Source organism: Aphelocoma coerulescens, chromosome 1 (assembly GCF_041296385.1).
Source record: "Aphelocoma coerulescens isolate FSJ_1873_10779 chromosome 1, UR_Acoe_1.0, whole genome shotgun sequence".
Taxonomy (NCBI): Eukaryota; Metazoa; Chordata; class Aves; order Passeriformes; family Corvidae; genus Aphelocoma; species Aphelocoma coerulescens.
The window spans coordinates 113,474,555-113,494,648 of NC_091013.1; the positions used below are offsets into that span (position 1 = coordinate 113,474,555).

The following is a 20,094-nucleotide window of genomic DNA, read 5'->3' on the forward strand; positions in this document are numbered from 1 at the left end:
AGAAATTCCTATCTTTGGGAATTATTCTTCCCTTTCTTACAAGGCTCCTGACTACAAAAAACCCTCTCTCTAGCCAAGGCATTTAGATAAAGGAAGCCGTCAGTGGACTTCTGAACTAAACTCAGAGGGCTTATTCCAAGGACATTTTCATTATTGTTCTCTTTCTTATGTTTTCAGCAATGAGTATTTGTCAGTAAGTATTTATGTTTCAATTAAAATAATTTAACTGAATCTTAAGTCTTTTTTAGGTGTTGATATTGGTGACTTTCACTAACTGACTGATGTGGCTTTAGAATTATATTTATTTTGTAATTCCATTTGATCTTGATGTATTCAGAACCCTCATAAACAATATCTTGGTATCCCAGTTGGCTGATTAAAAATAAGTATGAATGAATATTCTGTCACTCTTCTCATATCCTTAATTCATACAACATTCTAAAACCATTCACTTCCTAAATATTTTTTTAATTAGTTGGAACTTGCAAATTGTGTGTTAAGTTTATGCAACAAAGTCTTTTATATTAGAAATGCTCTATAATTACATTTTTTCAGTCATGAAAAATGAATTAGTGCTGCATTTTATGTGATGACAAATTTTCCTGTTTGTTCTAATTTTACTGAATAGCATGCTGTAACTTCTTGGCACAGCCTAGAATAACTCTATTTAGCTATGAAAGTAGGAACTGTGCTTAGTACCAGAAAAGGCCAATATTGTGTGTAAACAAGTAACTTACATGAAACCAAAGCCAAATGGCTGTGAGAAGGATGACATGGGGACCTGGCCATCAGACACCAGTACACCAGTTTGTCTAGACAACTGGGATCAATGACAGTGCTTGAAATGGAGCTTCAGCAGGACTGCTGGGCAAGTGGTGCAGATATTTTCTCTTCTGGGAATATTAGTTTATCCCTGTCTAACTTTGTTTTGATAGTGGGGAAGTAGGAGATGGAAGGCATCACGTCTTTTTTTTTCTTCATTGCTGAAAAATCTGATTAGAGACACAACCAAGCTCACATTTGATTTTGTCCTATGGGAAAGTGTTGTTTTTGTTTTTCCCATTCCAGATGAAAATGGAAAATACCCGAGAGACAAATTCTCAAAAGAAAACACATTTCGGGTCTGTCAAAACACTCTGTTTGGATAAGTGTATTGTTTTTAAACTTTCATAAAGATTGGTAATCAGGTTGCCTACTATTTGATGTAGTTGGCTTGCTAGACATCGTTCTTCCTTGGTTCTTGTAAAGTGTCAGATGGAACCAACCAACCATGTTCTTGTTTAACTCCAGAGAATTAGGAAACACGTCAAACAAACCAACCAACCCACCAATGTGGGGCCCACCGAGTTACCTCCATTTCTTGAAGCTTTCTGAACTAGATCCAGCTAATAAGTGAAAACAAGGATTTTAGACAGGAGAGAGAGAGATAATAATGACTATTAATCTAATTCCTGAATTAGATTGCTCTTTCTGGTGCTGCCTTCTAATGCTCAGGTTAATATCTAGTTATTTGCTCTTCTTTTTGTCATGTGTATGCTTTTTGCCATTGAGACACTCTGCTTCTTTGTGGTACATTATAAAGTTCAGAATGTTTTTTATGTTATAACTAATGTAATAAATTCATTGTTCAAACAGGACAGAATATTCCATGCCTGTGTATATTGTTAGTAATGCCAGATGAATCTCTCAAGTCACTTAATTCAGAGTTTTTACTTGTCAACTGGAAGGCTTCCTCAGCTTTTAAATCTGAATGCTGTGTCAGACATTCAAAAGCTTTCCAAAAGTCAGTGTACATTGCATTCACTGTGCTTTCCTTATCTGCATAGACAGTCACTTTGTCACAGGGGGAAATTAGGTTGGTTGAGCATGATTTGCTTTTTGTAAATCCGTGTTGACTGCTCCTGATTGACCTTTTTAAACATGTTTTGAAATGAATTGTGAGGATTTACAATCTGTGGCTTATGCCTTTCTTGTTATCTCAGGTGGTTGCCTGATTTCCTTTTAAAACACAACAAACCCAAACCCCATAATGAATGATTTTGGCTTTGTTTAAAAGCCTTTGAAAATCTTTGTAAATTCCTTAGATGGAACATCATTAACCTTGTGCTGTTGTTCCTCACAGAACTGTATTATGTTTCCAGGCTTTTCTTCAAAAACCCACGTTGACTCTTCCAATATAAATCACATTTATCCACACATTTTACTAACTCTACTCCCTTTATACTCCCTGCGATTTTGCCTGATGTAGCAATCAGGAGCATAGACCTACAGTTCCCTTAATAAACCACGGAACCATTTAAATTTTTTTTTAATAATTATTTTCTATAACAACTGTTGTCTGCACTTTATAGAGAGGAAGGTAATTTTAAATGTGATTTTATTGTGCAAGCTGTGATGTATTGCACAGCAAGCAATACACTGTGCTGGAGGGGTGGATTGCTACCAACTTCAACATTTGTGGGAGTATCTTTCCTGGGATTTTAAACTTTTTAACTGAAAAATATAGTTTGGGCTACCTTGAGGATCCATTATCAGTTCCTGGTGCTGATCAAGACATTCATTTGATCCTGGCTAAGAAGTAGCTTGCACCTTAATTTAGTAGCTTTAGGCTGTTCCAACAGGCTTAAGGGATAACACAATGAAATAAGTGATGCAGTTTTCCAATCTTAGTGACCAGTGGAGGACAAAAAGTCTGCTTTGGACAGGAAAGTTTATGATGTGCTGACTTTTCACAGACCAGGAGAGGTTGTCAGCACAGACAGCTCAAGCACTACAGAAGCAGAAATCTTCACAGTGTGGAATTTGCCACAAAATAATACGGCAGAAACAGTTTTGTAAATACACCAGCTAAAATAGCTGTCTCTGTTATTCTAATGTGACCTCTTTACTAATATATACAATTCGAACCAAGTCTAAATGAATTGGATAAGTAGCCAAATGATGCAAGTAATTTGAAATTCTCTAAGTGTTGCAAAAGCAGAGTCTCACTGCAATTAGGTGCCTGCCTTGCCCAAAGCGAGACATTTTTTTTTTTCCATTTTTAAATACATTTTTTTGTTAAAACAGCATGCATGTTTCTAGATGACTGTAATGGTTAGGCACTTGGGAATTCGTGATGCTCCAGCTGATGTGAATTCCTAGTCATAATCAGTGGGTTGTTTTTCCACACAGATTGTAAGACTGGTTGTGCCAACAACAGTAGTAAAAAAAAGATGGTGAAAGGAAGTGAAAGCAAGGCGAGTATCTTTGGTGAAAGTTCTCTGGAATATTATCCTAATCTCTGATAAATTATGATTAAGAGAATACCTGTGTTACAGGTGATGTTCTGTCTTTAATTAGGTATTTGGTTCATGTTCAGTCATCTTCAACAGCTGACTTCAATCAGCAAACTTGATTACTTTCCTATTCATCTCTTCTTTGAGGTAATTTAATAATGGACCATCCAGTTGCTATTTTAGAGCACTTAATTGAGTATCTCCAGTTTCAGCATCAATCCTTCCAGAGCTCCACCAGTGACTTCTCTCTGCTGTGAACTGTGACCATGTGCTACTGCCCTGTTCCTTAGCCAGTTATTTCCTCCTGCTGGATTTTACACCTGGTGGCAGCTTTGTTTCTTTAAGCACCTGGGGAAGGGGTATTTTTGAAAGCCTTTTGTGTAAGTACACCCCTGTCCACGGCTTTTTGACATCTTGACAAGACTCCCAACAGCTTTCTGAAGTATCAGTCCCCATTACAAAACCCAGGAATGTCAAACTTTAATCTTTAAGCCTCCTACCCCAATTTTAATTACAGTTTCGATTAACCTACTCAAAAATTACATCAAAGTCATGGAGATAGAAGAGTTTATTTGCCTCTATTCTGTCTGCAAAGATGAACTCTTTTGAGCTTCCTTTCAGCTGCCTTTTTTTTTTTTTTTTTTGTCAAGTGTCCTTGCTCCTTGAAAATAAGCCCAACAGGAATGTTGTTGATACAAGACAAGAAAAATATGTTAAACACTTTTTTTCAAGGCTAATCCTTGTAGTTCATCTGCTTAATGGTTGTTCAGGTATTTAAAATGGCATTTTATTTCAATATTAATTAAACCCTGGTGGACAGAAAGGTACCCATTTAAACAAATTTTGTAAAAACTGACTTTAATTTGTGGTGAGTGCAATAAACTAAAAAAATCTGTCAGGGCCCCAAGGACACTAATAGGCCCTAATTACCCTGACCAGCATCACCTGGCACTGGACCCACACCCTCTGCCCCTGGGCCATGGAGCTCTGTTTAAGCTCAGGCCAGGAACCTGCTCCTGCTCTGTTTCCAGCCTTGTTCCTAAATATCAGTGGGATTGCCCTGCTTGTTCTTAGCTCTTTCCTTTTCCTGCTACTCCCAGGGATACGTTGCTGGCACCTGTGACCATCATTTTGTGTCCCTGCTCACCGTGTTCAGGCACTTCAGGGCTTTTCTCTGCCCAGGAGGCACCTTTTGTGTTGGACTTATCCCCAGCTCAGCCTAGCTCATGCTGCTTTCTGCCAGTGAGGTTGGTGAGTTTAAATATTGAGCTTTAAATCTGTAAAAGTAGCTGAACTGCTATTAAAAATTGTGTTTTTTTAGTGTTACCAAGGCAGATAAACTTAAAAAGTAGTTATGTGGTACATACTGCAAAACAGCAGCAGTGGCAGAGTATTCTGTGTCCTGTGATTTGATTAGTCTCTTTTTCTCAGTTTCCCACCTGTAAGCTGTGGATACTGAAGCTTAGCATGCTTTTAATTTTTCCTGTGGAAATCTTGTATGTACATTTTGGGTTTGCTTTAGCATTGTCACAATTTACTTTTTTCGGAAATTCAATTAAAAGTGTATCATGAGTGTGTCATTTTCAAGGATGACTAAAGAGCTTTTAGTTTTTAGCTGTCATTGTTCTTTGTTTTGTTGTCTGTATTTGCAGCTTCTGGTTGTTAGATAAATGAAAAGGCTCCTCTGATATTTTCCACACACACAGGCAATTATATTCTAAGTGCTCAGGTAACAAGCTGTTGGGCAAGAGGACACAGACCCAAGCTGCATTGGGGGAGGTTTAGATTGAATGTTAGAAAGGCTTTTCACTGAAAGGTTGCTCAGACATTGGAACAGATTGCCCAGGGAGGTGGTGGGATCCCTGTCCCTGGAAGTGTTCAGAAAATTGTCGATGTGATGCTCAGGGACATGGTTCAGTGGTGTACTTAGCAGTGTTAGGTTAATGGTCAGGCTGGATGATTCTGGAGGTGTTTTCCAACCTAAATGTTTATATGATAGCTTTTTATTTTTGGTTTAATGTTTGTTAAGCTTTGTATTGCACCTCTGAAGAGATGACTGGTTATGCAAAAGGCTCTAGACATCAGTGAGAGAGTCCCACCTGATGTGGGAAAAGCAGGAATATGATCTCCATGGAGTCCTGTTCACTGAACAGCGAGAATAACAGGCCCAACACCATCCCTTATTGAGAACAGGTGCTTATTCAGTCTGCATGGTACCTTCAGGCCTCTTCCGGTAATGCAGTGCAAGGACTGTTTCCCTCTTCACAAAGAGATTTTAGAAAAGCTTTCAGTTATTTAAAACTCAGCACCAGTACTTTTGATTAGTATCTCTTATATACTTTTTTTCTTAGGCAACACTGCATAAATTGAGTTACTACGTCCTGTACTGGGTTGTGTAGTTAATTCCATGATGTATATTATGGGCAGAGATGAGGTAGACTTTCCCTGCTCCTAAAGTCAGCTGTAAGCAATCGATGTTTAAGCTGATGTATCCTGATTTTCAGCACGAATTACTGCTTTTGGTCTGACATTGTCCATGTGCTCAGTGGGCAGAGCTAATGCTGTCAGAGGAAATATGTTCATATCTGCCTGCCAAAATCCATTCTAGGCTGGACTGTTTGAATTGTGTTGTAAAAGCTGACAATGCACAATGAGTAAAGAGTAACTCTGTATTTTGTTGTAATTATTGGAAAAAAAAAAGCTTGGATTCTGTCATGATTGGTGCATGCTCAGAAAATGCTGGGAAGAGTGTACAGCTGCAAAAAAAAGTTGCTGCTCTTTAAAACATGCAGATGTGCTGCTTTGAGCAGCTTGGATGCACAAACATGTAAAATTAATGCAGAATTAAAGGGAGTAGAACATAATTAAACTAAAAGATGATGTTACCTTTTAACTTTTCCTTCTATTTCTTAGTGTTTAGCTTGGGAAAAGTTTTGCCTGAGTTCTCTTAAACTTAACTAGGTGTGCTTCAATTTGGGAAGAACCTGCTACTTCCTCTTGGTATCAAGCTTCTTCCCTGGCTGCCTGTGATGCTGCTCTGTGCTGGGTGAGAGCTGTGTCTGTGCAAGCAGGGATTCACAGCTGTTCCAGCTGAACGTGAGCAGTGCTGCCATGCCTGTTGGATTGAGCTTTAGCAGCTCCCTGCAGAGGGAGGTTTCACAGGCAGCAGCAGCAAAGAAGTTTCTCTCTAAGAAATGTTTGCTGTGAATACTGCAGAATAGTCCTAACTGAATGTCCAGGCTGAAGTTCGTTCAGTTGCAAGCTAAAAATACTTTAGTCTTTTCTTATAAACTGATCAATCTCCTTATGTTGTTCCCAAAAGTAATGGGTCAGTCTAGGTAGTCCTGTAGTGGTGCTGGTTTCTAGGTAGATGCCTTCAGAAATCGAGTTTTGTGTTTGAGGCTTGTTGTTGCTATATTTGAAAAGAACAAGTTGTGGAAGGGTGTCACAAAACTGCTACAAGAATTAACTACAAAAAAGTCCACTTTGTTTCAAAAATTGTCATTTGAGACAATAGTTTGTCTGAAATCAAGGAGTAAATCAAGCTGAGAATAAATATGAAGTGAAAATAAATGCATTAAAGCAAATAAACAACTCAATAAATTCAATTAAAAATCACTGCAACTTCAAGTGAGGTCTGTTTCTACCTGTAAGAGCTAGTATGTCACATGGACAGTTCTGCTTTTGAGTGCTTAGACACCTATTGCAATTCACATTGCTTTCTCCCTGTGGCTCTGTCAAACTTTGAGTTGGATTACTTTAAATGGATTACTTAGAATAGCAGGGTACTTTTCATTTGTTTTCCTTCCACATGTAGTTGTCAGAGCTTCTCTTTGCATTACAACCTCTGCTGCTCAAAGTTAATCTATGCCAATTATTAAGGATTCAGCTGGCAGCAGGAACTGAAGTTAAACTGGTGTTGCTCCCAGTCATTCACCAGACTAAGTTTTGACATTCTGATAAAAGACCAGTGGAAGATTCAGAGAAATTCAGTAGAAAATATAAGTGACTTCATACATTAAGATGTGAAGAACTCTCTTAATGTATTCTGTCATTAGCTCCTTTTTACTATCACCTACATTTTTCTCCACCTCAGAGCTGTAAAGAAATCACTTCTCAAGCAGAGTGACTTGTTTTATTCAATAGAGGTAGGGATTTTGAAAATACTGTATTATATTGCAAAATACTTCCTCTCTAATAACTCTTTAGGTTTTAAGCAAGAGGTTTTAAGCTCCTTATTTCAGCTAATGAGTGCAGTATTTACAGCAGTACTCAGTGATGCTCTATTTGTTTATATAATATTTTAGGCATGAACTATTTAATATGTGATGGGGTTTTTTTCTGAGTTTGTTAAACTTCCTTCTTTAAAGGTGGGCATTTTAGTACATGTGCAGTAAAACCTTGTACAACTCAAGCTTTGTTTCTGCAGTGAGAGCCCTGGATCATACTTATCTCAGACTGTCAAATGTACTAATACCATAGCTATGTAATTCTGACATGTATGTTCCTTGGAGGCTCATTTAGATGCATGTCTGGATTTGGTGCATGGTTTAGGGTTTTAAATATGTAAGTTCAGAATCTGGCAGCCTTTGCTTCAAAGACAAATTATAATATGAAGTGTTTATTAGCCATTGTTTCTTGGCTGCCACTGTTGTGTTGTGGTACAAAATAGTCCCTTGGAAAATTATTTATTTTAATTGAACAGTTCTTCCCCTTCTCCTGAATAGTAGTTTGGAGGTCTTTAAACCTATCACTGCTGGTTGTTTTAGTGGTTTCTTTGATTTAAAGGTGCTTGGTTTAGATCTGTTAGTGTATACAAGCAGGATAACTGAATTTTCAGAGCATCAAATGCTGGGTGAGAAAATTTACTACTTTGTATATATGCTTCAAGTTTTAAATGTGGAAAAATACCTGTTTCTTGTTTTCTTGCATTCATTGGAAGAGCAAATGCCATCCAAATAAATACAGAGTTAAAATAGAACATGAAAGCTTGCAAAATGTTATCTATAAAGCTTCATTTTTTTTTACTACATTCATAGACATAAGCGTTTTTTGTTTTTTTTTTTCCAAGTACAGTGTTTTGGGTTTTTTTTAAGAAAAATTTTTGGTTGGTAGTCCAACAGCAAGGCCAGAAGAAGTGTCTCTCTGATAGCAAGGGATCTGAGAACTTGCAGATTAAAGCTAATCATTCTGCTAGGTTATTCTGTGTCTGGATCCCTTCCACAGCCCAGAAGCCGGCAGTCAGAGCGTAGGTGGCACAGCAGCAGAAATGAATAAAATGGAATTAAAGGGAGGGATGGAATTCCTTCCTTCTGTACCTTACAGTGGCTAAGTTGATGTGGAGTTACAAGGGAATGGGGACAGAGGAGCTCATCTGAAAGAGGATTACCTACCAACTCAATACTTCTGAAATATGACAATGGCTTACATTTCACCTTATAATTTTATTTCTTTCTGCCTTTGAAGATCTTTGAAGAAATGCTTAATTTTTCCAGTGGTAAGAGTGGCTGGCAGCTTTGAATTTCAAACAGTGGCTGAAGGTGTATTTCAACACCTAATACTTGCAGTTAAATTAGGTTTTCATTTGATCAGGCATAAGTAAAGACTTGGACATGTTCTCCTCTGATTACTGGTTGTTTTTTGTTTTTTTTTTTTTTTTCTTATTTTGTTTTATTATTTCTACTTCTTTATTTAAACAATGCAGCTACATTTGAATTGTAAATACTCTGGAAAACGTCCAGTTGAAGCAGATGTTTCTACTGTAATCTGTTTAATTACAAAAAAAAAAATAGTTTAATTGATTTTCAAGTTTGGGAATTCTGAAGTTTAAATTGGCCTGGTCATAGTTACTTGCAAATACTTTGATTTAAAAAAAAAAAAAAAAAAAAAAACAAAACACAAAAATTGGGAAATTTAAAAAAGAAACAATTGAATATTTCTTGTTCACTTTCACTACTTCAATGACACTAGCTAAGAGAGGATGTCACTTCAGTCAGTAATTTCAGGGCTTTTTAATACTTGTAAATAAGAAATTGCTGTATTTAATCATACTTAAAATGTGCTGCTCCTCCGGTATTGCAAGAGACTTAATTGCAAGTTAATGGATAGATGATAGTCAATTGAGAAAAAAATGATTGTATACATGCAATTTCTAATATGCTTGCACAGGATAGGATATTTCCAGTTGGAATGTTCCTGTGGAGATTTCTAACCCATCCTCCTGCTTTCCAAGCGGCATCAGCTGTAATGTCTGACCAGGTTACTCAGCTCTTGATCCAGTAGGAGCTTGAAAGCCTCCAAGGACTGAGTTTGCACAGACTTTCTGCATTGCTGCCTGCCTGCCCTCACAAGGAGAGAGATTCTCACTATGGCCAGTTTGGAACTCCTTTATTTCAGCTTATTCCCATTGTCTCTTGTGTTTCCACCTGATTTGGTCATCCACTTGCTCTGGGTGTGGGATCCTCCATGGGCTGCAGGTGGATCTCTGCATCCCTGTGAATCCTCCCTGGGCTGCAGGGGCACAGCTGCCTCACCATGGTCTCACCACAGGCTGCAGGGGAATCTCAGCTCTGACACCTGGAGCACCTCCTGCCCCTCCTTCCCTTGGTGTCTGCAGAGTTGTTCTTCATTCTCACTCCTCTCCCACTGCTGATTCTATTGTGCAGGTTTTCCCCCTCCTTCTCCAGTCTGTTACCTCAGAGGTGCTGCTGTTGTTGATGGGTGCAGCCTTGACCAGCAGTGGGTCTGCCTTGGAGCTGCCTGGCACTGGCTCTGTCACACATGGGGGAAGAAGTTTCTGGCAGCTTCCCAGAGCAGCCACACCTGTAGCACCCCTGGCTACCAAAACCTTGCCATGCAAACCCAGTACAGGCAGGTGTTTGCTTAGCTCTGGCCAGTTGTTTTCCAAAAGGTGGTAGCTTGATAAAACTGCTGAATTCAGTTGTGTGGGTAGTGTTGTGAGGTCTGAATTTACATCAGGAAAGGTGGTGTGTTGTTTTTCTAAGCCTATTTGGTGGCTTCTGTGTTTCCCTACCAGAGTTCTGTGAGGATAAGAACAGGAAAAAACTGCAGTGACTGTACTAAGGGGGAAAGTCTTGAAATACAAAACATAATGGGGACTGGCAATCGCACAAGAAAGAACCATCAAAAACTGGTTTTGTGTAAAAGATTTGTCACAGCCTCTGAACAGGAGCTTTATCTCCTGTGAGAGTATGTGGTGCACACACCTGCTTATTAGAAAAGTTATGCTGGAACTCCAGATATGAATTCTTGAAGCTGTACCACGAAGGATAATCCCAAGTAGGCTCACTGTTTCCACAGCTTCTATTTGGAAGATCAAGTGGTGATATGAAGGTGGGTTAATGAGGATGTAGTGTTGCTCTGTTTCTCCATTCCTTTCACCTAGCTTTATAACAGGACATCTGACTGTGTAGCAGGACTGTGGCCCCTGGTCTGCATCATGGCCATGTCTCTCTGTGTTTGCCAGCCTTTTGGAAAACATCTGCTATTTCTAAAATATTATGAAAAGTGATTTAAATAAGCTTTTTCAAGAAGCTATACTGCCCATTCCAAAAAAGAAGAAATCATGACAAATGTATACGTCTGGATTTTACACAAAATTGTTGAGATTTATTTATCTAGTGTATTACCTCTTCTGGAAAGCAAAACTCTAACCTAAAATACAAGCAGTCAAATAGTAGATGGTTATATTTCATACTGCTTCGTTTTCAAACTCAATGAAAAATTCTATACCTCACTCTCTTTATAAGAAGCAGAGTGTGTGTGGATTTATTTTTTCCTTCGCGATGTTCTACCACTTTGCACTTTTTTTTGATAATCACTTTTTTCTCTGCTCTCCCCATATATGCAAGATTGCATTGCGTTCATTATTCCACAGAGGTTTTCTCAAGGAAAGTAATCTCTGAGAAGTTGGTGAGGCAAAAAATGGCAGGGACTTTAACATGAAATCGGGGAGGCTAGTTGGGAAAACAAGTGTGTTCATTGAAGTTAAAGGTCTTTCTTTAGTTTCCCTGCCTTTTCACTGGTGTATGATTGGATGGTGTGGGGGCAAAGTACATTTCAGTCCTGAAGATACATTTTGTCTAAGTTGTTTGATATTGGACATATATTGATATTGCTTTTGGTTGTAGAGAGGTCTTTTGCTTTCTTTGACATAAATCCAGGAAAACCTCTTTGTCACTTTCCTCAGCTTCTTCCCAGTGGGCAGTTTTTCAACCTTTTTGTACTGGATGCATGGTTCTGGGGTTTCATTTTTGTTTTAATTTGCTTCGGCCAGTTCTTAAAGTGGTGTCGTAGTTTTCAACATGCCGAAATTGCTAAGAAATTACTTTCCAAGGAATAACAGGAGATAACGGGGAAAAGACAACTAGGGAAGGAGAGTCCTACCTCATTGCAACACTTGTGCAGATCTGGAAGTGTGTGGAAGTGGCTGTGTTTTCCTGAAAGCCCTACCTCTGCTTTTGTTGCCAGCATCTGTGGATTATGGCACTAGGATCTGTCAGCCTTCTTAATCAGGACTTCAGATGCCTGCCAGCAGAGAGGAAAAGGCTGTGTGGAGTTAAACCCTCTGTTAGTGGAGTATTTAGTTCTGATGAGCCTCTGTGTGTCAGAGCTGCCCTGCAGTCCTTTTTTGCCTACTTGTGACCCTGAGTGCCTTGGGGAGCTGGCACTGCCAGGCTGGGTCCCTGCCTCTCCACAGGGCTGGGGACAGCCTGTCCTTCTGCCACCTGGGAACAGCACAGTGGTTTGCACCTCAGACTTCTTCAGGCTTAGAGGTGGCGTTGCCATGGGAAAAAATGTTCCTATCCATGGAAAAAGCTACCAGTGGTGAACTTCTGTGGAAGCTTGGCGAGAAAGGAAAAGAAGGAACAGGGAAACAATGAAGCACTACACTTTCAATATCACTTCATTCTCGTTGGGCTGAGTTTTTAGTCTTATAGAAATGCTGAAAAACTTAAGGTTGAGCTGGTGACATGAGACATAGGAGCCTGAGTCACAGCACACAGGGTGTGGGTGTCCAGGGGCTGCTGGGTGGCCAGGATTGCCATGTGCTGGACACAGCTGGTCCAAGCTGACCCCCCACCCAGAGCACAGCTGAACTCCAGCCACAGTGGTCATGCCTTGGGGACAGCTGGGTTAAGGGAGGGCAGCACTGCCTGGTGGTGAAGGGGAAAAAAGTGAGAAACAGCCCTGAGAGCCCCAAGGGGACAGGGAGAGCAGGAGATCCAGCTGCAGGAGCAGGGATTCCTCTGCAGTTCCCACTGAAAGTGTGGTGAGGCAAGCATTCCCTGGCAGCCTGTGGACAAGACCACAGCAGAGCAAATCCCCCCATTGCAGGCCGTGGAGGGCCCCCAGAGGAATATTTTTATCCCAAAGGACTGCAGCCAGTGGAAGGGTCCCATGCTGGAGCCAGGGAAAGGCATGAGGAGGAAGGAGCGAGGAGCTGGGGACTGGCCTTTAGCTGCTGTCCATGCTGTGCAGGGAGGGTGGAGATAGAGGAGCCAGGAATGGGGGAGCAGAGCAGGGCAAGGTGGTGTAGTCTTGGTCTTCGTTTCTCACTGTGCAACTCTATTTGGTAATAAATTATTTTCCCCAAGAACAGTCTATTTCTTTGTGATACTAATTTGTAAATCATCTCCCTGAATTTATCTTGACTCACAAGCTTTTCCATTTTATCTTTTCCACTGATGAGAAGGGGGAGTGAGAGCAGCTGGGTGGGTGCCTGGTAGCTGGCCAAGGTCACCTCATCAGGAAGTTAAAATCCATATGAGCTGTTGAGGGTATTTAGCACAATGGTTTAATTTCAGTTGTTTTCCTATTAAAGCATTTTTCAGAATTTGTGTGTTGAAATGTAGCACATCTGTCAGATCAGCAAAATGTAAGTGATGTTTTATTTAAAATTTTGAAAAAGCTCTTGAACAATACATCTCAACTAAGGCATGGAAAAGGCCATTCAGTTCTAGGGTGCTATGCCAGTTAAAGTTTGTTCACTAGAAGCAGCTCATGTGTTTCCATAGCTAATTCCATTGAGACAAATTAATATTTGGCAAATGAAGAGAACTTGATGTGGTAAATAGCGAGCTGCTGGAAAGACTTGAAATAAATATTGTAATAAAAAATATGTTGAGAATCGTCCTAGAGTGTCTCCATTTACGGAGAACAGATGGCATGGAGATTATTAATGGCATACAAAGCTTTTTACCTCTTGGTCATGAGTTTGAACTGCCATGAGGCTGGATGTGATTGAAAGTTGTGACCATCTGTCTAATGGCCTACATGAAATGAGTTAGTTGTTTAAATCCAGTTACTAAAGAGCATCACCTTCATCATCATGCAGATATCACAAATAATACCCGTTTTTGTCTTTAATCAGTTTGCCTTTTGGAAAGGAAATAGTGTTTCACGGATAGCCAAATCTCCTATGGATTGCAAATTTATTTTTGCTATAATGTGAATTTGCTTTGTTTTTCCACAGATATGTGACTGAACAGGTTAAATTAAAATATCCTGGTTTTAAGAAAATATATAGATGTGCTGGTTTATTGTGTTGAAAGGGGCATTTCATTTCTGCTGGCAGCTGCCAAGAGTCTTAATCTGACTCTGATCCCACAGTTATGCCACTGCAGTACCTTTGCTGTGCTCTGTCTCCACACAGATGGAATGTTCTAAAGGTTTTAAGGCCAATTTTATTAATTTTCAACTTAACTTTCTGGCTCTCTAAAGCTCAGAATGATACTAGCAAACTCTGTACTCAGTTCACCTTGCAAAGCAAATGTTGCTGTTTTTCTTTTTAACACTTGAATGATGTCAAACAAATAAAGACTTTTTTTTTTTTTTCCCCCTAAGCAGATGCTTGTAAGAAAGCCTGAGATAAAAATCTGAGCCTTTTGATTCTTTATCTTTTAGGTCATTGACTTAATTTGCAGACAGGAAAAATTCATAAATGGGAAAAAGTACTGCCTTGAAAAGAAACAGAATAACCTTTGCACCACTAACTGTTGTCTTTGATGTGCTTACTGTATGCACTGTTGAGAAGAATTTTTACACAGGGCTGGAAAATTTATTAAGATATTTGACATGTTTTATTATAAACAGCTTTTGGAAAGGCTTGAAATGCTGACTGCTTTCTTTTAGAGGATTGTAAAAACACAACAGGTCATGCTGAGGATTCCTATGCTCTGTCTGGAATGCTAATAAGCATGTGAAAGGACTTCTCATCTGCATCAGTCCTTAGGTTTCTCCTATTCTTTAGTGACCAGTTTCCTAATAGGTTACCATGAAGTGAGGGAAGGAGAAGTTATAAGGGGATAGGAAGATAAATCTGAATCTACTTTATCATAGCCAGATGCTTTTGTTTCACTGAAAATATTTGTGAATACTTGCTTTACTTCTATGTAAAAAACACAACTGAACTCAATAGATATAATCCCAAGTAATTTTTTCTTTCACAGTTTGATCCTAAATAACTCGTGCTTTTTCACACTCATTAAGATTATTCTGTAAAATATGTGTAGCATGTTGGTTTTGGCTCACTAAGTTGATGCATGGACTGGGTATGCATAGATGGAAGGAATTCTGAAATAACCAGTGTCTTCACTTTGAGAGATTAATTTGTGCCATATCCAGTGAAAGGGAGGCTTTTCTGGTATGCTCAGTAACACTTCAGATAATATTGTACATTCTGTAACCTCTCTGCATTATGAAGAATAGGGGGATAGCTGGGGATGAGCTTGCTTATGTCATCAAAACTAAAATTGTCGCAGGACAAGATATGGTGGTCATGGTAGAAGCAAGAGGTAATTGAGTGTTTCCCCCTGAAAAGGTAAAATGCCTATTTTAAAGTTGACATTAGTCCCTCTAAGTGGGAAAGAACACTCATTACAACCTAGTGAGAGTGATAGTTTTTTTGCAGTCTGAAAGCAACCCCTTTTCTCTATTTGTTCTTTTGGTTATAAGTCAGTCAAAAAACGCCACAGTCAATGGAAGAGGTCTTTGCTGAAGTTATAAAGAAACTGCTAAAGTGCTGATAGTTATGGCCATCCACTGCTTCCTCTGAAACCATTCTGAATATTTAAGATTATGGAGAGACAAAATACTATTTACTTATTTTTAAGTAATAGATGTTGTAGGTGCAGCGCCATGAAAGGGAAACAAAGGAAAGGATGGATTTTTATACCAAACAAAAGCCTGTGATGTCACTGTCTTCTTTCTCTGTCATGATACTCATGGTCAGAGAGAGGACAGAAGTTGGCAGATACTTTCATAATGGTTAATGTACTTCAAGTTTCACTCTGGAATTAAGATGAGAGGGAGGTTGCTAGGGGGACATCCTTCTCTGAACTCCAGAAGCATCAGCCACAAACAGGATACCTCTCCCCCACTCCATAACAAAAGAAACTGTTAACTGCCTAGATCTAATGTTGTTAGCACATTTAGTTTTAATGATCTGTGTGCAGATCAAGTCTAGATGCTTTTCAAATGTTTGTTTTTGTGCTTATTGATGAAGTTACAGGCTCTGTTAGGGACTAAGTGAAGTTTTGGCACCTTGTGCAGAAGTGGAACACTCTTAGAGGAAAGGCAGATCTTAAAGGCTTCATTTGGTTTGAGCATGATGCTAATAATGCCAAGGTTGTGGGTTTTATCCCTGTGTGAGCCACTCACTTAACAGCTGGACTTGATGATCCTTGTGGGTTTTTCCAAGTTGGAGTATTCTGTGATTTGTGGCAGGTAGACCCAGTGTGTGTGTGTTTGCTTTCCTGACTGGGATGGTGAAAGCAGAGTTTCCCTGTGATCATGTGCAGGATTTCTTTAACTTGGCACTGACAAAGCTGTGTATCAGTGAGAACCAGCTGTTTGAATTTGCAGGAAGAAAATATGTGTCATTATCTGGGAATGTTTTATGAGCTTCTGAAGCAGTGTTCAGTGGTGCCAGTCAGCGCTGTTCTGGTGTGCTCCGCAGCATCTGCAGTGTTGGTGCTGTTCTGCAGCTGCTGAAACTGTCAGGCTTTAAACATACTGTAACTTTATCTACTGTTGGGGTTGAAATAACACGGTTTCACTTTTGTAGCTGGCATACTCGTCATTAATATGCAAGCAGATAGCCAATTATTATTTGTCCTGCTGTTTTCGATTCAGGCAGACTGTCAGTGCTGGGATTGGAAACAAGCTCCGTGGTGTGAAAGGTCTCTCTCGTTTGTGAGCAGCTCTGACATGCACATTGACTTTCTAAGGCTTCTTCACTCATTAGGCAGTGTTAAATGTATTGCTTTTTTGGTAGTTTTCAGGGTGTTTGAAAATGAATTTTGCTACAGCATTTGAAACAACATAGCTAATATCTTTGAAAATACTTGACGTGTTGCTATTTTTTTCAGGTGACTTTTAAAGCTATGCTGATAAAATTAATATAAGCTAGGAACAATATAAGCTTCACAGGTAGTTGAAAGAATACAATTGGGTTTTGGTTGAGTCTAAAAGCTACTTACTTAGAAGTAATTCAAGTTAATATTTTACAATTCCATATGACCTCTGTCTTCAGAATTATCAGCTTCTGTAAAAATTCCTAACTAGGTGATGCAGAAAATACAGGTTAGCTTATTAGAAACTATTAGTGGGGAAAAAAGAATCTGAAGCAAAGCAAACATACTTGGACTTGGTCTAAAAAGCATATGTAAAAGGTTTCCATATATTCTGCCTCATTTCCAGTCTTGAGCTGAACTAGATGCATGTGGGGTTTTTTTTTCACGTTTTGTCACTTGTTTTTGTGGTTTCACTGACATTAAAACTTGTTTCCTTTAGTGCCAGCAACAGATTTACTGGGTTACAGAACCATCCTTGTACCTCTGTAAACATAGAACTGACTTTGTCCTTGTTAGAGGACTCCTTTAGGCAAAGAGAATTTTTCATTTTGAGTTCTTCAAATAACTTTTTTAAAAAAAAAATACTGTATGGGCTTAAAATGTATATTTGATTTTTTTCTTGGTCAAGGATGAGAACTGTAGCTAATAAGAATATATTTGTTGTTTCCCTGTCAGTCCTTGTCTTGGATAGAAATGCAGACCTGAGAGGATTTTCAGTGTTTGGGGTATTCTTTGCATAAATGCAAAGCAAAATGTGGATTTTACTTCCTGAATAAAAGGGTGTTAATATATTTTATTTGGAGTGGAAGCTGATATGGCATGGGTAGTCAATACAATTTGATCTACTCTTCCACACAGGAATCCTAGTAACATTCTTCTGACCAATTAATTTGGTCCTGAAAGAGTAGTTTTGTGGCAGAAGTTTGTCATGGTTTATTGCTACATTTGCACAGAAGCTTTGGAGGGCATTTTGTATATTTTGCGTTGATCCTGGGTAATGACTGAGGTGTCTGTCTTGGTGATTAAGCTTGCCAGACCTTCCTGCTAAAGTATATTTGTACTGTCTTGCTTTGCTGAGATGTACTTGTTGGAATTCTCAAAGTTTTTTGAAATTCGAGATCAAATAGATTGATAAATAATTTTGGAGCTGAGACTCTGCTGGGTTATGTGCAGCCCTTACTGAATTAGTGGGAACTTTGTTAATTTTGAATTCCATGGAAGCAGGTAGGCTGCTATTTGAGAAGGAACCATGCTGTTTGGGAAGTACTCCCAAATGTGTCTAATGTTTTATTTTGAATAGTGTGGAGCATCATCTGCTGTAAGAATGCATTCAGGCTACAGGCTTTCACAATTCATGATGCTGTTTATAGTCCCCAGGTAGATCCTTAAGGAATTTTATTTTAAAGCGAAATTAAATAACATAATTTTCTTTCCTCTTGATGACTTTGATTCTTGTTAGAGCTGTGAAATGTAACCCTCTGCTAAGAGATGTTTGATGTTAATCTGTGCAATCTTGCTCACAGTATTTACAGCATCCCCAAACTATAAATAGTGAGCAGATCTATTTATCACATTATAAAATGATTTTTTTTTCCTTATCAAAAAGAGGTTCCTGAGGTTCTGTTGGAATGATCAGTAAGTGAAGCACTGAGATAGGAGAGAACTTAGTGTTCTGCTCTACCAAATATGTGTTAAGGTGCTACCTCATGTATATAAAAGGTCGTTAAACAAATTTGGCTTAGTGTGGTGAGGTTGGCCCCCATTTATCTTCTTACAGTTTTTGAATCATCTTTTGGCTACAGAAGAAGCAGAATGTGAAATTTAACAGTGAATATCTTCAATCTGAAATATGGTAAAATTCAAATGATAAAAGGCGCTTTATTTTTTTTTGTGTGTGTGTGTGCCTTTTTCTGGCTACATTCTTTTTATGCAGAATGTCCTCTAGTTTTGGGATATTTTTAAGTAAAAGTCTAAACCATGCCACTACACAAGAATAGGAATGATGAGATTGTTTCTTGCTTTATTGACCTGAGATGGTGTTTTTCTTTTTATTTTGTTTGCCCTTTTAATACTGATTTTGTCTGAATTAGTTCAGAAACTAAACTGTGTTTGTAGAATGCAGGTCTAACTCAGATGCTGAATTCTGTCTGATAATCTGATTTGATTTCTTTAGTTGCTGTCCTAATATTAAGTTAAATGAATGTTTTCTAATAGGTTTTTGAATCCCCAAATAGATTTAAACCTCAAGGGGAAAAAAAAAAGGAAATTATATCATTGCAGCTTTCTAGTTTAGAGAACTCATGAGTGATGATCTGATATAGTTCATAAATCTGTAACATACTACATTTGTCTAAATTTCATGTCAAGAGCTGGCATTGTGGCAGAAGGTACACCTCTAGGCTGGTTCTACATAACTGCAACATTCCTAACTCCAGTCCTCTGTGGTGAAAACCTTTCCATGACTCTCCTGTGTCAAGCCTTGCAATGAACAGCAGACATCCTTAGCTATCACCTTTGTACCTTTGTATAGCTGGCATCTTTATCTACAGTGTTTTCCCCTGAAATATCAATTCCAAATGAAGCTTTTCAGAGGAGCTAAAGCATGTTGAAACTGGAAAAGATTTATTTTCCCTGCTTCCATTGTGTCTCTTGTTATGGACAAAAATGAGCTCACCATATGTATACAGGGCCAAGAATTTACTGTTAGTCCTGTTAATGTTTTTAACAGTCTAATAATCTGAACTACCTAGTTAATACAGGAAAGTCTCAAAAATAACTGTGAAGTCTTGGTCTGTATCTGTGTAACCAGTAGCCTACACGTTATCAGAAAAGCAGCAGTGGATTTGCTGGTGTGGTAAATGAATCTTCAGCTTGCAGCTCTTTTAATGAGATTTATTTTGCAATTTGTATGCTGCACTTATGGGCTGGGGCAGAGAGGGTGGAGTGATGCTGGGTTCTATTGAAAATGTGTGGACATAACAAATGAGGGCTTGTGCTGCTGCACGTGGCAGCAGCCTGAGAGCTGAAGCTCAGTGCAGCAGACATTCCTATTTAAGGGAAGAGGAGGGAATGATGGAAATAAAGACATTCAGACACAAATTGGGTGGCTGCTGAGGTTCAGTCAGTCTGCACCCACAAAACAGAATTTGACTGAATTTCAGTATGTGATTTATTAAGCAGATGTTATTTCATAGGAGTGCATCTTGTTTGGATGCTCGAGTCAATTTAAAGCAGAGTGTTTCAGTTTAGATTTAGGTAAAAAATTTGTAAAAACTGAGTAAATTTTTTTTTGTTCTGAAACTCTTAAAATGTACAAGGTTTATGGTATGATAAAGAAATACTGTTTTGTCAACTGTAAAGACATAGCAATATAAAAAAGGACAGTGTTTCTATTTTTTTCTTTAAACCACCCAAAAATATAGTTGAAACCTGTGCCAATGTAT

General features: G+C 38.7%; 1 protein-coding gene across 18 annotated transcripts in view; it reads left to right on the forward strand.

The window, feature by feature from the left end:
- CADM2 (cell adhesion molecule 2) overlaps positions 1-20,094 on the forward strand; it is a 589,213-nt gene that overhangs the window by 30,910 nt on the left and 538,209 nt on the right. For 6 of the 18 annotated variants that reach the window (XM_069024930.1, XM_069025021.1, XM_069024950.1 and 3 more), the window contains exon 1: positions 4,257-4,522. The exons of 1 other annotated variant lie outside the window; for it this stretch is intronic. Coding sequence is in view for 1 of the 17 variants with exons in the window: in XM_069024974.1 (XP_068881075.1) it covers positions 4,502-4,522 (21 nt within the window). In the remaining 16 variants the exon portion in view is untranslated. Of the gene's footprint in view, positions 1-3,308; positions 3,656-4,252; positions 4,527-20,094 lie in introns of those variants that run through there. 11 more of the 18 variants (XM_069025004.1, XM_069025012.1, XM_069025115.1 and 8 more) reach the window with 6 other exon arrangements.